This window comes from Phoxinus phoxinus (assembly GCF_949152265.1).
Source record: "Phoxinus phoxinus genome assembly, chromosome: 15".
NCBI classification, from domain to species: Eukaryota; Metazoa; Chordata; class Actinopteri; order Cypriniformes; family Leuciscidae; genus Phoxinus; species Phoxinus phoxinus.
The window spans coordinates 21,191,673-21,208,294 of record NC_136890.1 but is presented as its reverse complement, the minus strand read 5'-3'; the positions used below and the strand labels follow the sequence as shown (position 1 = coordinate 21,208,294).

The window sequence follows — 16,622 nt, the reverse complement described above, 5'->3', positions numbered from 1 at the left end:
ACCTTTGCTAATATGCTAACTATACAACACAATTCCAGCTAGCTTTATTAATGTAACAACATAATAATAATAAAAATAATAACTGGGGTAAACTAAACAGATAATTAAATATCTAAATAATTCTGCTTCAATTTTACTAAGTTATTTTAATCTTTATTTACAGGTGAAAAGGACCAGTTTAGACTAGCGTGAATGTCCATGCTCGTTTGTTGCTGGTCAGAATGGTAGAAATGCTGACACAAATTCTTGTCAACCAGCATGGTCTTTTTGGTGAAGCTGGTTGGCCTCTTGCTGTAGTTAAGAAGCCTGGTGGGGACATCCAAACCATAACCAGCTGTGCTTGGTGACCAGATCATCTTGACAAGTTTTTACAACAGTCACAGAAGAGTGAGGTACATGATAGCTGAACATCAGTATGCTACAATGACAAATTACATCACATTTAAATATTAGATCCATGCATCTTATTATGCTAATGTATGAAGTCTGCTATTGGTGTTAATTTGTCAAGAAAGCCGTGGAGGATAATGAGGATTTGAAACTTCTTGCTATTGTTCCATGCCAGATGCAGGACATTTCTCTGCTGCCTTACAGCAGGGCTTAAAGTTGTTATTATAATAAAAAACGGCATTAGATTTATTTGAGTTGTTATTTTTAACCTTTAATAATATCAGCTGACATTGCTCTCTGTAGCCTATGTTTACTGCATTAGGTGAGATTTTCTTTCTTGAGAAAAATTAACATGGATCTGTAGCCTACCTAATATTTATTCAAAGGATCGGAATCAAATAATTGAATTGAAATAGGAAAATTTGTATCAAGCAATAATAAAAGCAGTAGCCTACCAGTCATTACACAAAATGTTTTGACATTCACAGTTATTGTGATGCAAGTTTTTCTTTGTACATCCCCCCAATCTGCCCCCCCCCCCCTCCTCCTTTCCATAATTCTCACTCCAAGGTAAACTCAAAAGTTGGCAGCCCTAACAAAGGCAAAACACAGTATATGCCAACACTAATACTGAGAATTTTTCACAATGTCAGCAGACTAACGCTAACCCTATAAAATAACCTCTTTTTTCATAGTTTTTTATTCTTCCATTTGAGGACGTCCTTAAATGTCTCGATGATGAAGTTTTGTCAGATTTATCTCACTTCTGGGGACAATGTTGTCCTCAAACATTAGCTATATGTATATGCAAAGCAAAAGAAAGAGATGTGAGATTCAGAACATAGTTATCTCAGTTGAGAAAAAAGGCGGGACAAACTAGAAGTCCCGCTCTTTTTTTTTAGTTTGAAGGAGTGGCTAAAATACTTCCTTTACTAAATGCCACCACATTTTTGTCTAAAGCTCTCTCTACCTTTCACTTCATCTGTCTGTGTTAGATGACGTACTCAAGAACCATCTGGGAGTATCAAACCATCATTTTTCTCCATTAGAAGATCTATTTGTTGTCTACATTGAAGACAACAATTGTCAAGTGTCAGAAAGGTAAGGAGACTACAATATCTCTCAAATATTCTCTCAACAGTATATTCGTCCAAAATAACAGTTGTCAAACAGTTCTTTACATAGTCACTAGTTAATAATTCATCTGTTTCTTGATTAATTGTTAGCACCATTCATGAGATCTCCTCAGCTACATCAGAAGGAAGTAGGGAGACCTATGCCATGTGGCACATGGCAGCTAGAGCCGAAAGCAGCAATAATTCATGACAGAAGCAGTTCAGAACAATTACACAATTCTATGTAGGTTCACATGGATCTTTACATGTTTCTTCATTTAATCATAGGAGAATCAAATTAAATATGTATTTCACGCATACTTGCCATTGTATATATTACAATGTGTATAGACTCTTTCTAGACTTTTAAATATTTGAATATCCCCTAGTTATAATGGCACGCATAGCTGATATGGATTATGAATTGGGATATTGATCACTAAGCATTTTCTACCTCATACTCGAACACAAAATACAGATTCACATGAGTTATGTGCGTTGTGTACAGGATGTGGAGTAAACTGAGGTTGAGTGTTATACAATGCACCACATTTCCATAAAGCACTAATTTCTGTAATGGTTATTTCATTTTCCACTTACACTCACAGCTTCAAAAGCCACTTTACTGGTTTAAAATGCGTCATACCTGTAGCATTTTAGTTTGTCATGAAGGTGTTTAACGTCAACAAGGCGTAATTATACTCTGTGACCGGTTATATCAGTGAATGTTGGCCAAAGCTATCCAGGAGAGCCTGTTCTTGTTAGATATCAGTGTGTATCTTGAGGTGGATCTCTGATAGTGTTCAACTGAATTTTTTTTAGAATATGACGTCTTAGGCAAGTTGATAAAATACAATAGATGACGTTTCCTCTCACATAAAAAGTACAGACTACGTTATAATGTAGTGTTTTGACTCCTGTATAAAGCTTTATTTTACCCACAAGGCACTGCAACAGTAGCATTGTGTGTGTGAGGGCCACATGTACTATGACTGAGTCATATAAACTAGTTCCTGTCTGAAGCTATAATCTTTGTGTGAGAACATCCTGTTTGATGACGATAATCACACAACATTTTTTAATATCAATCTCTTTATTACCTAAAAGTAAACACTTGTGACTAAATGGCCACATGTCTGCAAACACTGGCATACTCTCTTGAGTAGGCTATGTGTATGTGAGTGAGAGAAATACTGTCTTTCATACACTGCCTTTTTCTTTAATATTTCTTTTAAAAATTTATACTTTTGCAATCCTTAAATTGAAAGTAGCCTACATGAAGTCCAATGAAGCATGACTATATATATATATATATATATATATATATATATATATATATATATATATATATAGTAGCATCTGACATGGTTCATAATGTTCATCAGTCAAATATTTTGCCCAAGAATTGTATGGCAGATAGATTGGGGCCCCGTTGGGCCAGTGGTTCAAATTTGTATGGTATATACCAGTGAAACATCACAATTTACAGAAATGGAATCACACTTTCTTTATAGTATGACTTAATGAATGATTCATAAAAACGTATAAAATCAATTGTCCAGCGACAGGGTTTATAAAACAGCATATAGAAAACTATCAAAAGAGATTTGGACATTTTATTTGGACAAATGATAAAAGAAGTGTTTGAATTAACACATATGACTAATGTGTGATGACTAATAGTGTTGTTCCAGGTCTTGCAGGTAGGTTACCTTAAAAAAGCCCTGATCTCCTAATCTCATTACTTATGACAACACACACACACACACACACACACACACACACACACACACACACACACACACACACACACACACACACACACACACACACACACACACACACACACACACACATTTCATAGGGACTTTCCATTGAAATAATGTTTTTAACTGTATTCTATCCGCTAACCCTACACATAAACACAAACCTTATAGAAAACATTAATTTTAAAATTGTCAACAACAAAAAAAGACAAAAAAAGGACACAATTTATTATGATGTATAAGCTGTTTTCATCATGGAGACCAAAAATGTCCCTATAAGGTAAAACAAAAACAAAAAGTTAAAAAATGACTATCCTTGTGTGGACATTTGGTCCCCACAATATAGCAATGTAGGGTTTACCAGGACCACACACAAACACACAATCCCCTAATGCCTTTTCCCACCCCATACTCAACGTTACACACCCCAGCCACATGAAACAATCAAACTTACATCAAATGTACAAAACTCTGCAGATTCACTACTTAACCTGTACAAGAGTGTTAATATAGCGCACTCATGCCAGAGCGTCCTTAAACATAGACATCCTTCATCCCTTCACGAAGGAGTTAATCTCCTGCTCCTCCCCCGCACAGGTGAGCTCTGCACATGTACTCACACAAGCTGGACAGCTTCACTAAGACAACACAAGAAACAAACAAATGAATGAAGACTATCTACATACACTACATAGCTACACTTTTAGAGACTTTTGACTTTTGCAAGGATTCTCTTCTTCTCAAAGTGGTGAGTACTTCCTCAAAAAACAGCCTATTTATTTAGGAATAAAAGCATGTGTTTATACAAGGGTGTGTTGGGAGGTTGGTTCTGTTTCAATACAGATAAAGTCTTGCATCAGACAACAGTCATGTGGTCAAGACTTGCCTCACAGGCTATCTTCCCTTGCTTTACAGTTTCATTTATTCATTTCATGCTTTATTTCCCACCAATTGTTTGTTTTGGCAGTAATTAGATGGTTTGTTAAGAGTAACTATAACCTCTTTTCCATAGACATATTTTTCATTATAACCAAACAGCTACAGACATTCGGCGATGGAACGCTGTTAAAGGACACTTCACTTGAACTGTATCTCGCTCTTACTTTAAACAAGCACATAATATATTGTACAGAGTGATGGTGGTCTTAAATGTATAGTGTTTTGAATGGGCAATTGATTTGCGGCTCAAAATTAAAATAAAGTGGTATTTTATATTCACATATTTTGGACAGTTTGACCACGAAACAATGACCAGCTGTCCTTGCCACGCTTTTGGCTGGGAAGGACTGAAACTATTCAGGGAATTCTGCATCAGAACCTAATAAAGCACTGAGTGGACAGACATTTTGCCTATTAAGGCAACTGCAAGTATCCTGACCTACAAGCACTGACACATTTTTCACATTGTTTCCTTGAGAGTGCAAGCTTACGAAGGGTTGCATCAGCCATGCTTAAACTGAGTTTACACTTAAAAGATGCCTTACACTGTGATATACACGCATATATTTATAATCATAACATATGCTGCACTGCCCTTGTTTTCTGTGGTGTCCATCATAATTTCAAAGCACACACAGAGAGAAAGTTTCACTAGCTTCAGTCTTACCCTTGTGAAAAAGAAGTCTGCTTAATATGCACCTTAGTGTACTTCAAATCGTAAAAGTAGATATTTTTTAAAACGGCGCCTTCAAATAATATAATATGAAAATAAAAGCCACTTAAGTGTACTGTTGTATCTTAACAGTTTAATATTAGGGACCGTAAGTAAGTAATTCGTAGGTTGAATTTATTGGCTCTGCGACACTATGAAAACATTGCTCTGTTCATTTGAGACAAACCGATCTGTAGAACATGGGGGAAGCTATCTATTTTCGACCAACAAGACTCAACAACAATGGCTCAACCAAAAGTAAAAATTTGGGGGGTGGGGTTAACCATTCAGCTGACCAATGGCAACCAGGGGGAGTGTACAGGAACCCTGTGTGAAAACAGGCATTAGCTGAATTCGCAATAGTGTAAAACTTTGCCTGTCATGTATTTATTTATACACGGTTGACCTTTAATAAAACACTTTGGGAAGATCTTTATATTTAGTTTTCAGCTTGAGAATACTGCTGTAGCCTGAATTTGCATGTAATTACACCAACCACAAATTCAAATTACAGTGTAGCTATTTTTACTTTGTTTATTTACCAATCTTTCATTTCAAAAGCCATGTTTCTAGTATCCGTAAAACCACATTCTTCTATCTTAAAAATATATCTAAACTACGACAATGACGAATGCGGAAAAGTTAGTTCATGCATTCATGACCTCAAGGCTAGATTATTGTAATGCTCTACTGGCTGGTTGCCTTGTACGTTTGTTAATAACAAACTCCAGCTGGTCCAAAACACAGCAGCTGGGTTCTAAACCAGTAATACGCATGTGCATGCCGTCACCGGTTTCGCAGATGAGATTTGAGTTTTTGAAGTTTACACGGAGATGATAATGGTTTTTCAAAAAAAATGGGCACTTTCAAAACCCATTTACAAAAACTTGCACTTTTAAACATATAAACCTAAACCTTCGAGGTTTGCGTTCTCACCAAAACGCCGTTGTCGTGTAAATGAACGGCCAGAACGCATTAAAAGTGTTCTGTTTTCAGTTGAAAACGGTGTTGTGTGGCGGCCCCTAAGTTAATAACTAATGATTTTTACAACGGAAATTAATCAATTAAAAACTTTCTTAAGCTAGACTTTCTTCTAGAGCTGCTGTACAGCCAAAAACAATCTTTTTGCATTAATTTCCTATTATTATTGTAAAGTGGCTTTGAAAAAAATATGTATTGTAAAAAAGCACTAGATAAATGAAGGTGACTTGACTTGACTTTATAATAATCAAGCTTTAAATATGATTAAAAACACAGAGCTGTAGAATAGCTACTGCTCACAACTAACTTATCAATCTGAATTAATGATGAAGGGGGGAAATACACACATATCAAGAACAGGTGTCTTTTCTAGCAGCCAGTCATGCTCTGAGCCTGAGGAATGTTTTTACCATTACTTTTTCCCTGCCACATCTTCCACCTTGTGTATTTATGTGAAGATTATGCTCCTGTTGCACATTCTATCACTGCTTTATTTTCCAGCTTTTGGACACTTTACACTGCACTTTTTTTTCCAGCAACGCATTCAAGTTTGAAAATCATTTCAGTTCTCAATAAAATGATCACTGACCCCAGAACCCTTTTTCTGTGTTTCAGATTGTGTTTACAGAGCTTGACCGTATACAGACAGTGTTCATTGGAGAATTGTTAAGTGTTGAAGCCTAAAATGGAGGTACAGAAAATGTCAAACGGTCACCATGATCTCAGCCCTGACAAAAGTCCAGAGAGCGGGTACGTTTCCACACACATTCATGAGGAACTATCTCAGAAACTTCCTTCAGCATGTGCTACCTTTCTCTACCAAATCATATTATGAAGTTCATGCTTTTAAAAGTCAACTCATATCTGTTTTACCCTATAAACTATGCAGCTTAAAGCAAAGCTTTGTTTGAAAGTATGTATATTCAGTGTTTAAGCAGCAGTTTCATACTTTTAATAGTCTTCAAAAGAAGCATTAAAAAGATTAATAATATAAATAAAGGTGACTTGAGTTGACAAAAGGAATATTGTTTTATGTAACGTTACAATGATACATTTTAATATGTTTCATCTAGGAAATGTTTTGAGAAAATTCAGGAAATGATAGCTGAATTACGTTTAGAAATTTTAGCAGGTGAGGACTCTTAATATTCAGTGCTGTTAAACAAAAACAATTAAATAGTTTTGTTAACTGAAATAAAACTAATTAAATTAAGTTAAAAAAAATAAGAAATATATATAAAAAATTACATACTAAAAATTTCACAATTCAAATGAAAGCTGAAAATATTAATTATTAATTAAAAATATAAATTCAGTTTTTTTCTAGACAGAGAGAATCCAGATAGATAGATAGATAGATAGATAGATAGATAGATAGATAGATAGATAGATAGATAGATAGATAGATAGATAGATAGATAGATAGATAGATAGATAGATCAGATTGTATACAGATTGTATCAAAGCAGCTTCACAGTGTAAATATGAAAATAATACAATGTTTTTTTCTAGAAGAAAATTGCATCATCGTCCACCTTAAGTAAGGCAGATCAATAATATTGTTGAATATTAAATGTCTCCATTTTTGCTTGAATTACACAGATTTGATGCCCTTGAAAACATAACAGAAAGCGAAACGTTCCTCCACGATAAAAGCAATGGAACAACTCATTTTACAGATGTGAGTATTCAAATTTCAGAATTTCCTTTACAGAAACATTCAAGTAGGCGTGAAACTGATTAGAAGATTGATTGAAACTAACACAGACGCTTACAGACAAATAGGAATAACTTCTAATTTCTCCATCCTTAAATTTGTTTGTGGAGGTGCACAGAAAAAAATTAAACTACCTTTCAGGCCAAATAACCCTATTCAGTTAAATAGGTTCATGACTAATACATTATTCATCTTTAATTCCAGTTTGAAGGAAAGACTTCTTTCGGGATGTCTATTTTCAACCTCAGTAACGCCATTATGGGAAGTGGAATTCTGGGACTGGCTTATGCCATGGCCAACACTGGAATCATCCTTTTTGTGTAAGTCAAACACACTTGCAATTATGCATTTGGGTTGATTTGACCTATAACGTATAATCAAAATAAAGGTTATTGAAGGTGTGATATGGTAAAAATGAGTTCTACTGTTTCTTTTATGTCATGAGTAAATCCCATTTTAGTTGAAGAGCTTTCTGGTACATCTGTTCCAAAGGTACAAATGTAAACAGAATATTCCAGGTCTAGAAGAGAGGTGGAATCATGCCTCTCTTTGGCATTTTTAGCACCGTAAAGCGCACCCTCTTATAGAGGACTTCTGTTAGTATGCTGGAATGTGTGTGTTGCATATGCGTGTCTGAGTTCGGCTTAACTGAGCATTAAGGCTTCTTTGTGTCCATCTACATTTAACTGTAGGCATATGCTTTCATACTCCAGTGTGCCTCTGTCACGTACAAATGTGCCAGTCACATCCAGCTTTACAAATACTCAATACAAAGTCAAATATTTGCATGTTTTTTTCCCCTGAGGTATCGTGTAACAAAAGGGAAGTGTCTCTGCTAAATATATACTTCATTCTTTCATTTTCATTGCTTCCCTACCACTGTACCATATGCTTTACTAATCAAGTGCTTGGATAAATCAAGTAGGCCTACACTCAGTTCTGAAAGCAAACGTGCTATGAAAACTACAAAAACAGCTAAAATAAAACAATATTTATTGATAGGACATATGCAATTGCTAATCCTTGTGAATGATCCGGTTTTATTTGTGTACTAGGGAGCTTTAACGTCACCATGTCTATGATGTGACTCGCACATGTACTGCCCTCACAGATCAGATCTAGGAGGGTTATAAATAGCCTGCTGTAATCAAGTCAAAGTCTGTCTGTCTGTCTGTCTGTCTGTCTGTCTGTCTGTCTGTCTGTCTGTCTGTCTGTCTCTCTGTCTGTCTGTCTCAAATAGGCTTTTAATGCAGCTTTTTGTACAAAAAACAGTTTGCTACTTGTAATCTCAACAGCTTCTCTGCTAAATAGAAACACTCCTGCCAATCATAACATTCAGCAATATGCAATTACAGATAGGCCTATGTCTAAAAGACACTAGGGGGAAGTGTTAACTCATAGAAAACGTCAGAGTTATCACAGAGACTGTGTGTGTGACAGTGTTTATGTGGGTTGTAGGCTACTACGAAGAAAAACACGCCTGAGCTTGTCTAATGCGTCATTAATGAGATTAGTGGTTAGACGACTTGACGACTGGAGGCGGTAATATCCCTGATCAAACTGTACTTTGCGGCGCCTAATCGTGAATAAATTAGCACCTCTGAAAATCAAATGACAGATTGATGAGTCTGATAAGATGGGGATAAGATTTCTCTGAATGCCCATCTGTGCAGGATATTAAAGGGATAGTTGATCTAAAAATCACTCTCATGTTGCTCCAAAGCTGACTTTCTTCTGTGGGACATGACATTCTTTTTTTTTTTACCTTTTTTTTTTTCTTTTTTTTTCTAGACAATGAAAGTGTAACAATTTAATCCTGGAGGCAAGTTGAAGTGAACCCAAATGCAACTTTAATTAACAAAACATAATCAAACATAAAAGAAGGCAAGAAACTGGAAACAATAACATTGACAAGAAACATTCAATACTAGACCAAGTCTCAGGGCAAACATGAGGGCTTAAATATACTGACTAATTACACACCTGTGAACAATGATCAGACGATTAAACAATGACAAGACACATGGCAGGATCACATGACAAACACGGAATCACATGACAAGAGACAGAAACGTGACAATGACAAGAACAAGAAACAAAACCCAAACCGTGACATTCTTATTTTCTGCTCCACATAAAACAGAAAGTCATAGATTTGAAATGACATGAGTGTCAGTAAATGATGACATTTAATTTTGAGTGAACTACAGTATACCTTTAAGTATACAGTAAGAAGTTACTTTTTTCTGTTGTTGTTTATAGTTTCATCATTTGAGTTACTTGTTTTCAGAATCCTGCTGCTAAGCATCGCTCTTCTCTCCGCGTACTCCATCCACCTGCTTCTGAAGAGTGCTGAAGTGGTTGGTGAGAAACATCTTCTCTCTAATGTCTTCAAAGGCAATCCTGATAGCATGAGAAAAGCATCTCACCTTTTCCGTTACGCTTGTTTGTGTGTTTAGGGATCCGTGCATATGAACAGCTCGGGAACCGTGCATTTGGTACACCTGGGAAAATCTTAGCAGGATGCGTTATAACATTGCACAACATTGGAGGTAAAAATTAAATGCATTATTACTTTCAGTAGTTATACACATGAAGTCATAAGACATCACAGCTGATAAATCAAAATCAGTGATAACCACATAAAGCAACATGAGTGCTGATCACAACAACATGTTCTTTCTTTGATCCAACAGCAATGTCCACTTACCTGTTCATTGTGAAGATAGAGTTACCTCATGTTATTCAGGGTCTTATGGAACTGCCAGATGACTATGAGTGAGTACCAGAACATAGTACTGATGCTGATGTGCCAGAAACAGTGGGGTCCAAATGTGAGACAATGCTCAATCTAAAACAAAACATGTAAAAACAAGGGTTCTGAAAAAGACAAGACGAAGAAATGTTTTGCGCTATATATTGTGAACTATTTCTAAGTCACTAATCAAATAAGCACATGTTTGGCTTTGAACCCCACTGTATTTCCTTGTCATTTTTTTTAAACACCCGTACTGCTTTTTAAAGTCATATGATCACTCCTATTAGCATGACATTTTATGTAAAACACCTTTTTTCTCTTTGTCAGTGCATGGTTCGTTAATGGGAAGTATCTCATCATTATCGTCAGTGTCGGAATCATTCTTCCCCTGGCATTTATGAAACGACTAGGTACGTTCCTGCCACCTTTCCCTTCATTCATTAATTTTCAGTTTTCTCCCTCTGTCATTCTATTATTTCATAATAACCATAATCTCAATCAAACATTTACACACCGGCACTAAAGATCTATGTTGAGTGTCTTAAATGAGGCCAGATTATTTAAATTCAAAGTGATTTAAGGCAGTCACATTGTTTTGCAAAATTCCGTGTAAGGGCGGAAAGATCCCCAGGCACATAATTTTGCTAATTTTAAGACGTTCACGTAAAATAGCCACGCTGACCAACAGAAAGCTGCTTGGTTCAAGAGTGACTCAAAGACAAAACATTTTATCAACACACCTCGGAACCCAATCGAACCCATAGCCTGAAAAATTATATGAATATGTACATGGATTTATCATGGATTTATGCTTTTATTTTAGGGTATCTAGGCTACACCAGTGGCTTCTCCCTCAGCTGTATGGTCTTCTTTCTCATATCTGTAAGTCAACTCTCCATCTACCTACAAATAAAGACACCAGCAGGGTTGCCAGGTCTGCGAAACAGAACTAGCCCAGTGGCTGAATAAAAACAGTCCAAAACTATTCCAGTGACCCTATACCAAATATCAAAACTCAAAATGTGCCACTCCCATACCTAAAGTACATTTTTACATTCCTTGTTGTGCATTATACACACTGTCAACTTTAAAATCACTATAGGCCTATAGTAGTAATCACTATACAGACCCTCCCTCACAAAACTCAAATAGCACATTTGAAATCAAGCACTTCAGGCAGTACAACTTATAGAATATCAAACCTTTCACCCGCTGAAAAAAAAGAAAGAAATAAAACACTGCAGCATTTTAAAAGTAGCCCAATTCCATGGGAAAACCATAGATTGGGACACCCAGGACACTAGTATACATTAATCATGTCATTGTGACAAATGAAGGCATCTCTCCATTGTGTCTTATTAGGTCATCTACAAGAAGTTTGTCACAGAGTGTATTGAACCCAGCAACAATGGCACTTTTCTCATTAAAAGCATATACAACTCCAGCGCTGACACTTGTGAAGCTAAATTTATAACTGTCAACCCAGAGGTGAGCAATATCTACTGCACGTCTTATTATCAGGTGTCCTTTTGGCTTTACTTCAAACCCAAATGAATTAATCTGTTCATTTCATGTTTTGTTTTTTTAAATCACAGACTGCTTTTACCATTCCCATTATGGCGTTTGCTTTTGTGTGTCACCCTGAAGTGTTGCCCATTTACACAGAACTCAAAAAGTAAGGCTGTAATTGCAGTTTAGTTGATTCACGTTGGTATTTCACATTTTAAATGTATTAATATGCATCTTTGTCTCCTTTAATATTTCAGTCCAAGCACGAAACGCATGCAAAACATTTCTAATATCTCCATCTTGGCCATGTTTGTCATGTACCTGTTGACTGCCATCTTTGGCTACCTCACCTTCTATGGTAATAAGAACTTCACAAAAAACCATGCCATTTACAAAATACCATATATCATCAAAGTACTAACATTTGTGATGTTTAAAAATGTTTTAACAACCGGGATGTATCTACATATGTTTAGCGAATGTGCAGTCCGAGCTTCTTGAGATGTACAGTAAAACAGACACGCTGATGCTGTGTGTTCGGCTGGCTGTGCTGATGGCAGTGACGCTGACCGTTCCCGTGGTCCTTTTCCCGGTATATACATTTTCCTGGCTCTAGTTATTGCTTGCATATAATTCCTCTCATCATCTTGCTGGTTGATTGTTGACAGTGCTTCATTGTCTTTCTCTAGATCCGCCGTGCCGTCTTGCAGCTTGTGTTCCCTGAAAAGCCCTTCAGCTGGGTGCGTCACATCTCCATCGCCGTGTGCCTCCTCATTGCCGTCAACCTTCTCGTTATCTTCGTGCCCAACATCCGTGATATCTTCGGCTTCATTGGTGAGTCAGATTTGCAGCGGAGAGGATTTTATGGTCACATTAATATGCAGAATTCAACTGATTAATTTTCCTTTAGGTGCCACATCGGCTCCCAGCCTCATTTTCATATTGCCAGGAATATTCTACATTTGCATCGTCCCCAAAGAACAGGAGCCGTTGAAATCTCGGCCGAAGATCCAGGTGAAAATCAGACAGAAAGTTACTTCACTCTCACAGATCTATAGCTTCTTCTTTTTTTCTCACTTCTATTTATGTTTTCCAGGCGATGGTGTTTGTGATATTGGGTTTCATCTTCATGATTATGAGTATTACGTTCATCATAGTAGAGTGGGTCACTGGAAAGAAGTCGATGGCTGGACACTGACAGAGCTGACAGAGCACAACTGAATCCTAAAGACCAAATACAGAACACACAGGCCTGAACCTGCAACCTCTGACCCAGGTTCAGTTTCGTTTAGCTTGATAAATATCAAATCAGTTAACTCCTTCATTTCAATAAGTCCAAAATGAAAAGGTTTTCAAGGAGGCCAGTTACCAAAATCCAAGAAGAAGGAAAAAAAAGCTTTTTTATAACATGATTCTTGACGCGTTATAGCAATGATGCTCTAATAACATTTTTACTGAAAGCCATTTTTACATGCAAAGATATTGCTGTTATGACTGGCAAATGGAACTTCCTAAATTACATGGATGGAAAAACTGTGAAACTATGATGAGAATTCACTCATCTTTATTGCCAAAGTGTAAACATGCAGTTTGAAGTCTACCTCCTACTAAACAGAGCAATTTTACACTGACAGACAGTTTGTGTTTTTTGTTTTTTTTATCAGTGCATATTTTGGAATCCAAAAGTAAGTGAAAATGCTTTGTTCCGTTCATTACAAATGATATTATTAGCATAACATTTTGTGAAAACAAGTGAAACATTTGTGCAAAATCGGATGATCCTAAATAATCTATCTTAAAGGTCCACCATGTAACTTTTGACCCTCTAGTGGTAAAAAAAAAAAAAAAAAGAACATTGTTTTGGATGTGCTTCGGCTCTGCGTGACCATGGATGAATATGCTATCCCAGTGCTCATAAAACATCCACTACTACTATTAAGAGACAACCAGTTTAGATAGAAAGGATCTTAGAATAGCCATAGCTATAGCCTATTAGTAGACACGGTACTTCCTTGAAGATAAATTTCAGCACAGCGCTACAACAACCATAATGAAATGACCCTTCAATAGATAATGCTTTACAATAAACTCCGGTAGACTAAATAATAGTTTATCTGTTCAATAAAATACCTTACTCACCAGTTGAGCAATAAAAACACCATCTACGTCACTTTTATAACATTCCAAATACGAAATGGCTACCTCAGTTCTCTCCATCTCCGAAACGCCAAGACAATGATGATTCCCATTTTATTAAGATCTCTGTTGAGTTCTCTTTTTGCCAGCAGACTCTCCTCTATTCTGCGTGTTGTTGTTTTTTGTGTTTTTTTAACAAGAGAAAAAACACACGGGTGATTCCCCCGAGGTTCGAGATGTAGCCGCTCTATGTCAACCTTTCTCGCTCGCTTCGACAACTACCACCATACACACGAGTCGAAAGGAGCCGGTGTGACTTTTTTCTATTTATACGGATATGAGGAGACACGCACGGGTGACTGACGTTATACTACTCAATGTCCCGCGAAAACCATCCCGTCAGGTCTCAAATATAAACGCTTATTATAGGCTCACTTTATCATAGTGAATCAGGGTAAGACAAAAACAAGTCTTGAAAGAATGATTGAAGGTGTATTGACTCATTATTTAAACTTTCATTCTGAAAAAAAAAAAAGTTACACAGTGTACCCGTAATGTTCTCTTTTTTCTTTTATTTATTTTTTTAAATCCCAAAACGTTCTATTTTCATATTTGATTTTGAATCCAAGATATTACATTTTGGTCTCAACCCTCTGTATGTGAATCTCAGTTAACTTTTTTTGTGAAGAATGATATATAAATACAGTTTATTTAAATAGGAAAAGTGAACAGTTTTGTGATAAAATTCACCATTATCTTTAAGGACAATGCTTGCATGTTAGATGAAGATCCTTAAGTAAATGTATTGGGTGTATTGGTACATGTCTTGTTACACCCATCAACCAAATGAAATCTACAGTACGAGATGTCTTACAGTACATCAACAGTGTTAGTGCAGTTCTCGGGCGCTGTCATATGACAATATTTCTTTACTCTGTTTTAGAGAGGTGAAGGAGTACTAATTATCTTGTGTTCAAGAAACACAAAACACTGTTTTGTCATTTTTCATGTTGTATGTCATTTTGTTTGTTGTAAAATGGAAAATACTTTTTGAACATCTTTAAAAAAATGAGCATACCTGATTTCTTTGTGGTTTATGGTGACATGTTGTGTTTCTGTGTCAAAAAAATCCACTTCAGAAATGGAGCGAACCGTAATAAATGCTGTAAATCACTTCATATGAAAGGTCACTAACACAGCATTCATTATCCATAAGCTTTCTAAAATGCATCTGTCACTTCCAGTATGTCACTCTCTGTCAGTATCTGTAAGTTTATATGGACCACGACTAAAATTGTTTTCTGTTAGACATCACAACTATCATTAATGTCAATGTGTGCGTGTTTTGTATAGTCTTTTTTGTACATATTGTGTGTGATATGTTGAAATGGAAGAAACTTTATATCAGTTATTGTACATCTGTGTACATATTCTATGTACATATGCTAGTCTTTTTTCCTGCTCAGATTGGACCTGAGTGCTGAGATAAAATTAACAATTTGTGGGAAGCTAATAAAAAGATTTTATTTCAATTTAATTACATTTAGTAATTCACGTTTCCTCAGGATATTTTTTTTAAGTGCCTGACGGCGACTTATTAAATGGAAACAATTCAGCATTCCACAGTTAATGTTCAGAAATACATGTATTTATTGTTGAATAATAAAGTCAAAAGATTGTTGAATGTTTAAAATATTACTGGTTTTATTATATAAATACACAAAAAAATTCAACAGATATATGTTTTTGTATCTAGGCAACATTACCTGAAGGCCAAGTTTTCCTAATATCAGCCATCATTAGAACAGAAAACATTTACACATGGGGAAAATTAATAGCTTGGTCAAGAATTCATGAAGGTCTTCTTGATTCTACATTAAACCAGCCATTATGAAAATGTACTATAGTTCTTGTATTTGTTTAAAGGGATAATTCACCCAAAAATGTTAATTCTGTCATCATTTACTCACCCTCAGGTTGTTCCAAACCTGTAAAAAAAGGATGTGGGAAACTGAACAGTTCTGAGACACCACTGACTTCCATAGTATTTTTTCCTACTATGGAAGTCAATGGTTCCCCAAAGCGGCCTGGTTACTAACTTTCTTCTAAATATCTTACTTTGTGTTTAGTAGAACAAAGAAATTGAAACACGTTTAGAACAACTCGAGGGTGAGTAAATGATGACAGCATTTTCGTTTTTTGGGCAAACTATTCCTTTAATCCTTATACTGTGTGAAATCCTGTAAGTGTTCCTGGTCAAAAATGTAAATTGCTTGTTATGCTATATATCATTTTGTATTCAATTATTTTGTCAACTTGTTTTCTTTCAATTAGATTTTATATTTCTTTGTTGAACTGATATAGTATAGGCCTCATTGATCTGCACTATGCACCTGTTTTTTAGTGAAAATTACATAAACATAATTATTATTTTTTTATGTGCACTGACACTAGTGTGTTTTAATATTTAACCAGGAAGTTTGTTTTGAGATGCTTTTATTTTGTACAAAATGGCACAAAGTCACATTGGTGTTTCCGGTCAAAAAAAGACGGCCTTCAAAAAAATTGAATCTCTCCTTATGCTATATTATCACCAAAT

The 16,622-nt window shown here is 35.8% G+C and overlaps 1 protein-coding gene across 2 annotated transcripts; it reads left to right on the top strand.

The window, feature by feature from the left end:
• The first annotated feature begins 260 nt into the window (after window positions 1-260).
• Window positions 261-15,744, top strand: slc38a5a (solute carrier family 38 member 5a). Of its 2 annotated transcripts, none has more exons than XM_079636679.1 (17): window positions 261-392; window positions 1,386-1,491; window positions 6,519-6,653; window positions 7,506-7,584; window positions 7,825-7,940; window positions 9,911-9,984; window positions 10,080-10,172; window positions 10,317-10,398; window positions 10,706-10,788; window positions 11,202-11,260; window positions 11,741-11,866; window positions 11,974-12,053; window positions 12,145-12,245; window positions 12,364-12,479; window positions 12,577-12,721; window positions 12,798-12,901; window positions 12,984-15,712. In XM_079636679.1, exons 3-17 carry the CDS (start codon window positions 6,589-6,591, stop codon window positions 13,083-13,085), a joined length of 1,425 nt encoding a protein of 474 aa, XP_079492805.1. In that variant the 5' UTR covers window positions 261-392; window positions 1,386-1,491; window positions 6,519-6,588; the 3' UTR covers window positions 13,086-15,712. The 2 variants fall into 2 exon arrangements, with proteins under 2 accessions (XP_079492805.1, XP_079492804.1); XM_079636678.1 differs by lacking the exon at window positions 261-392 and adding an exon at window positions 3,869-4,019 and having other exon boundaries at window positions 1,353-1,491; window positions 12,984-15,744.
• The last annotated feature ends 878 nt before the right edge of the window (window positions 15,745-16,622 follow it).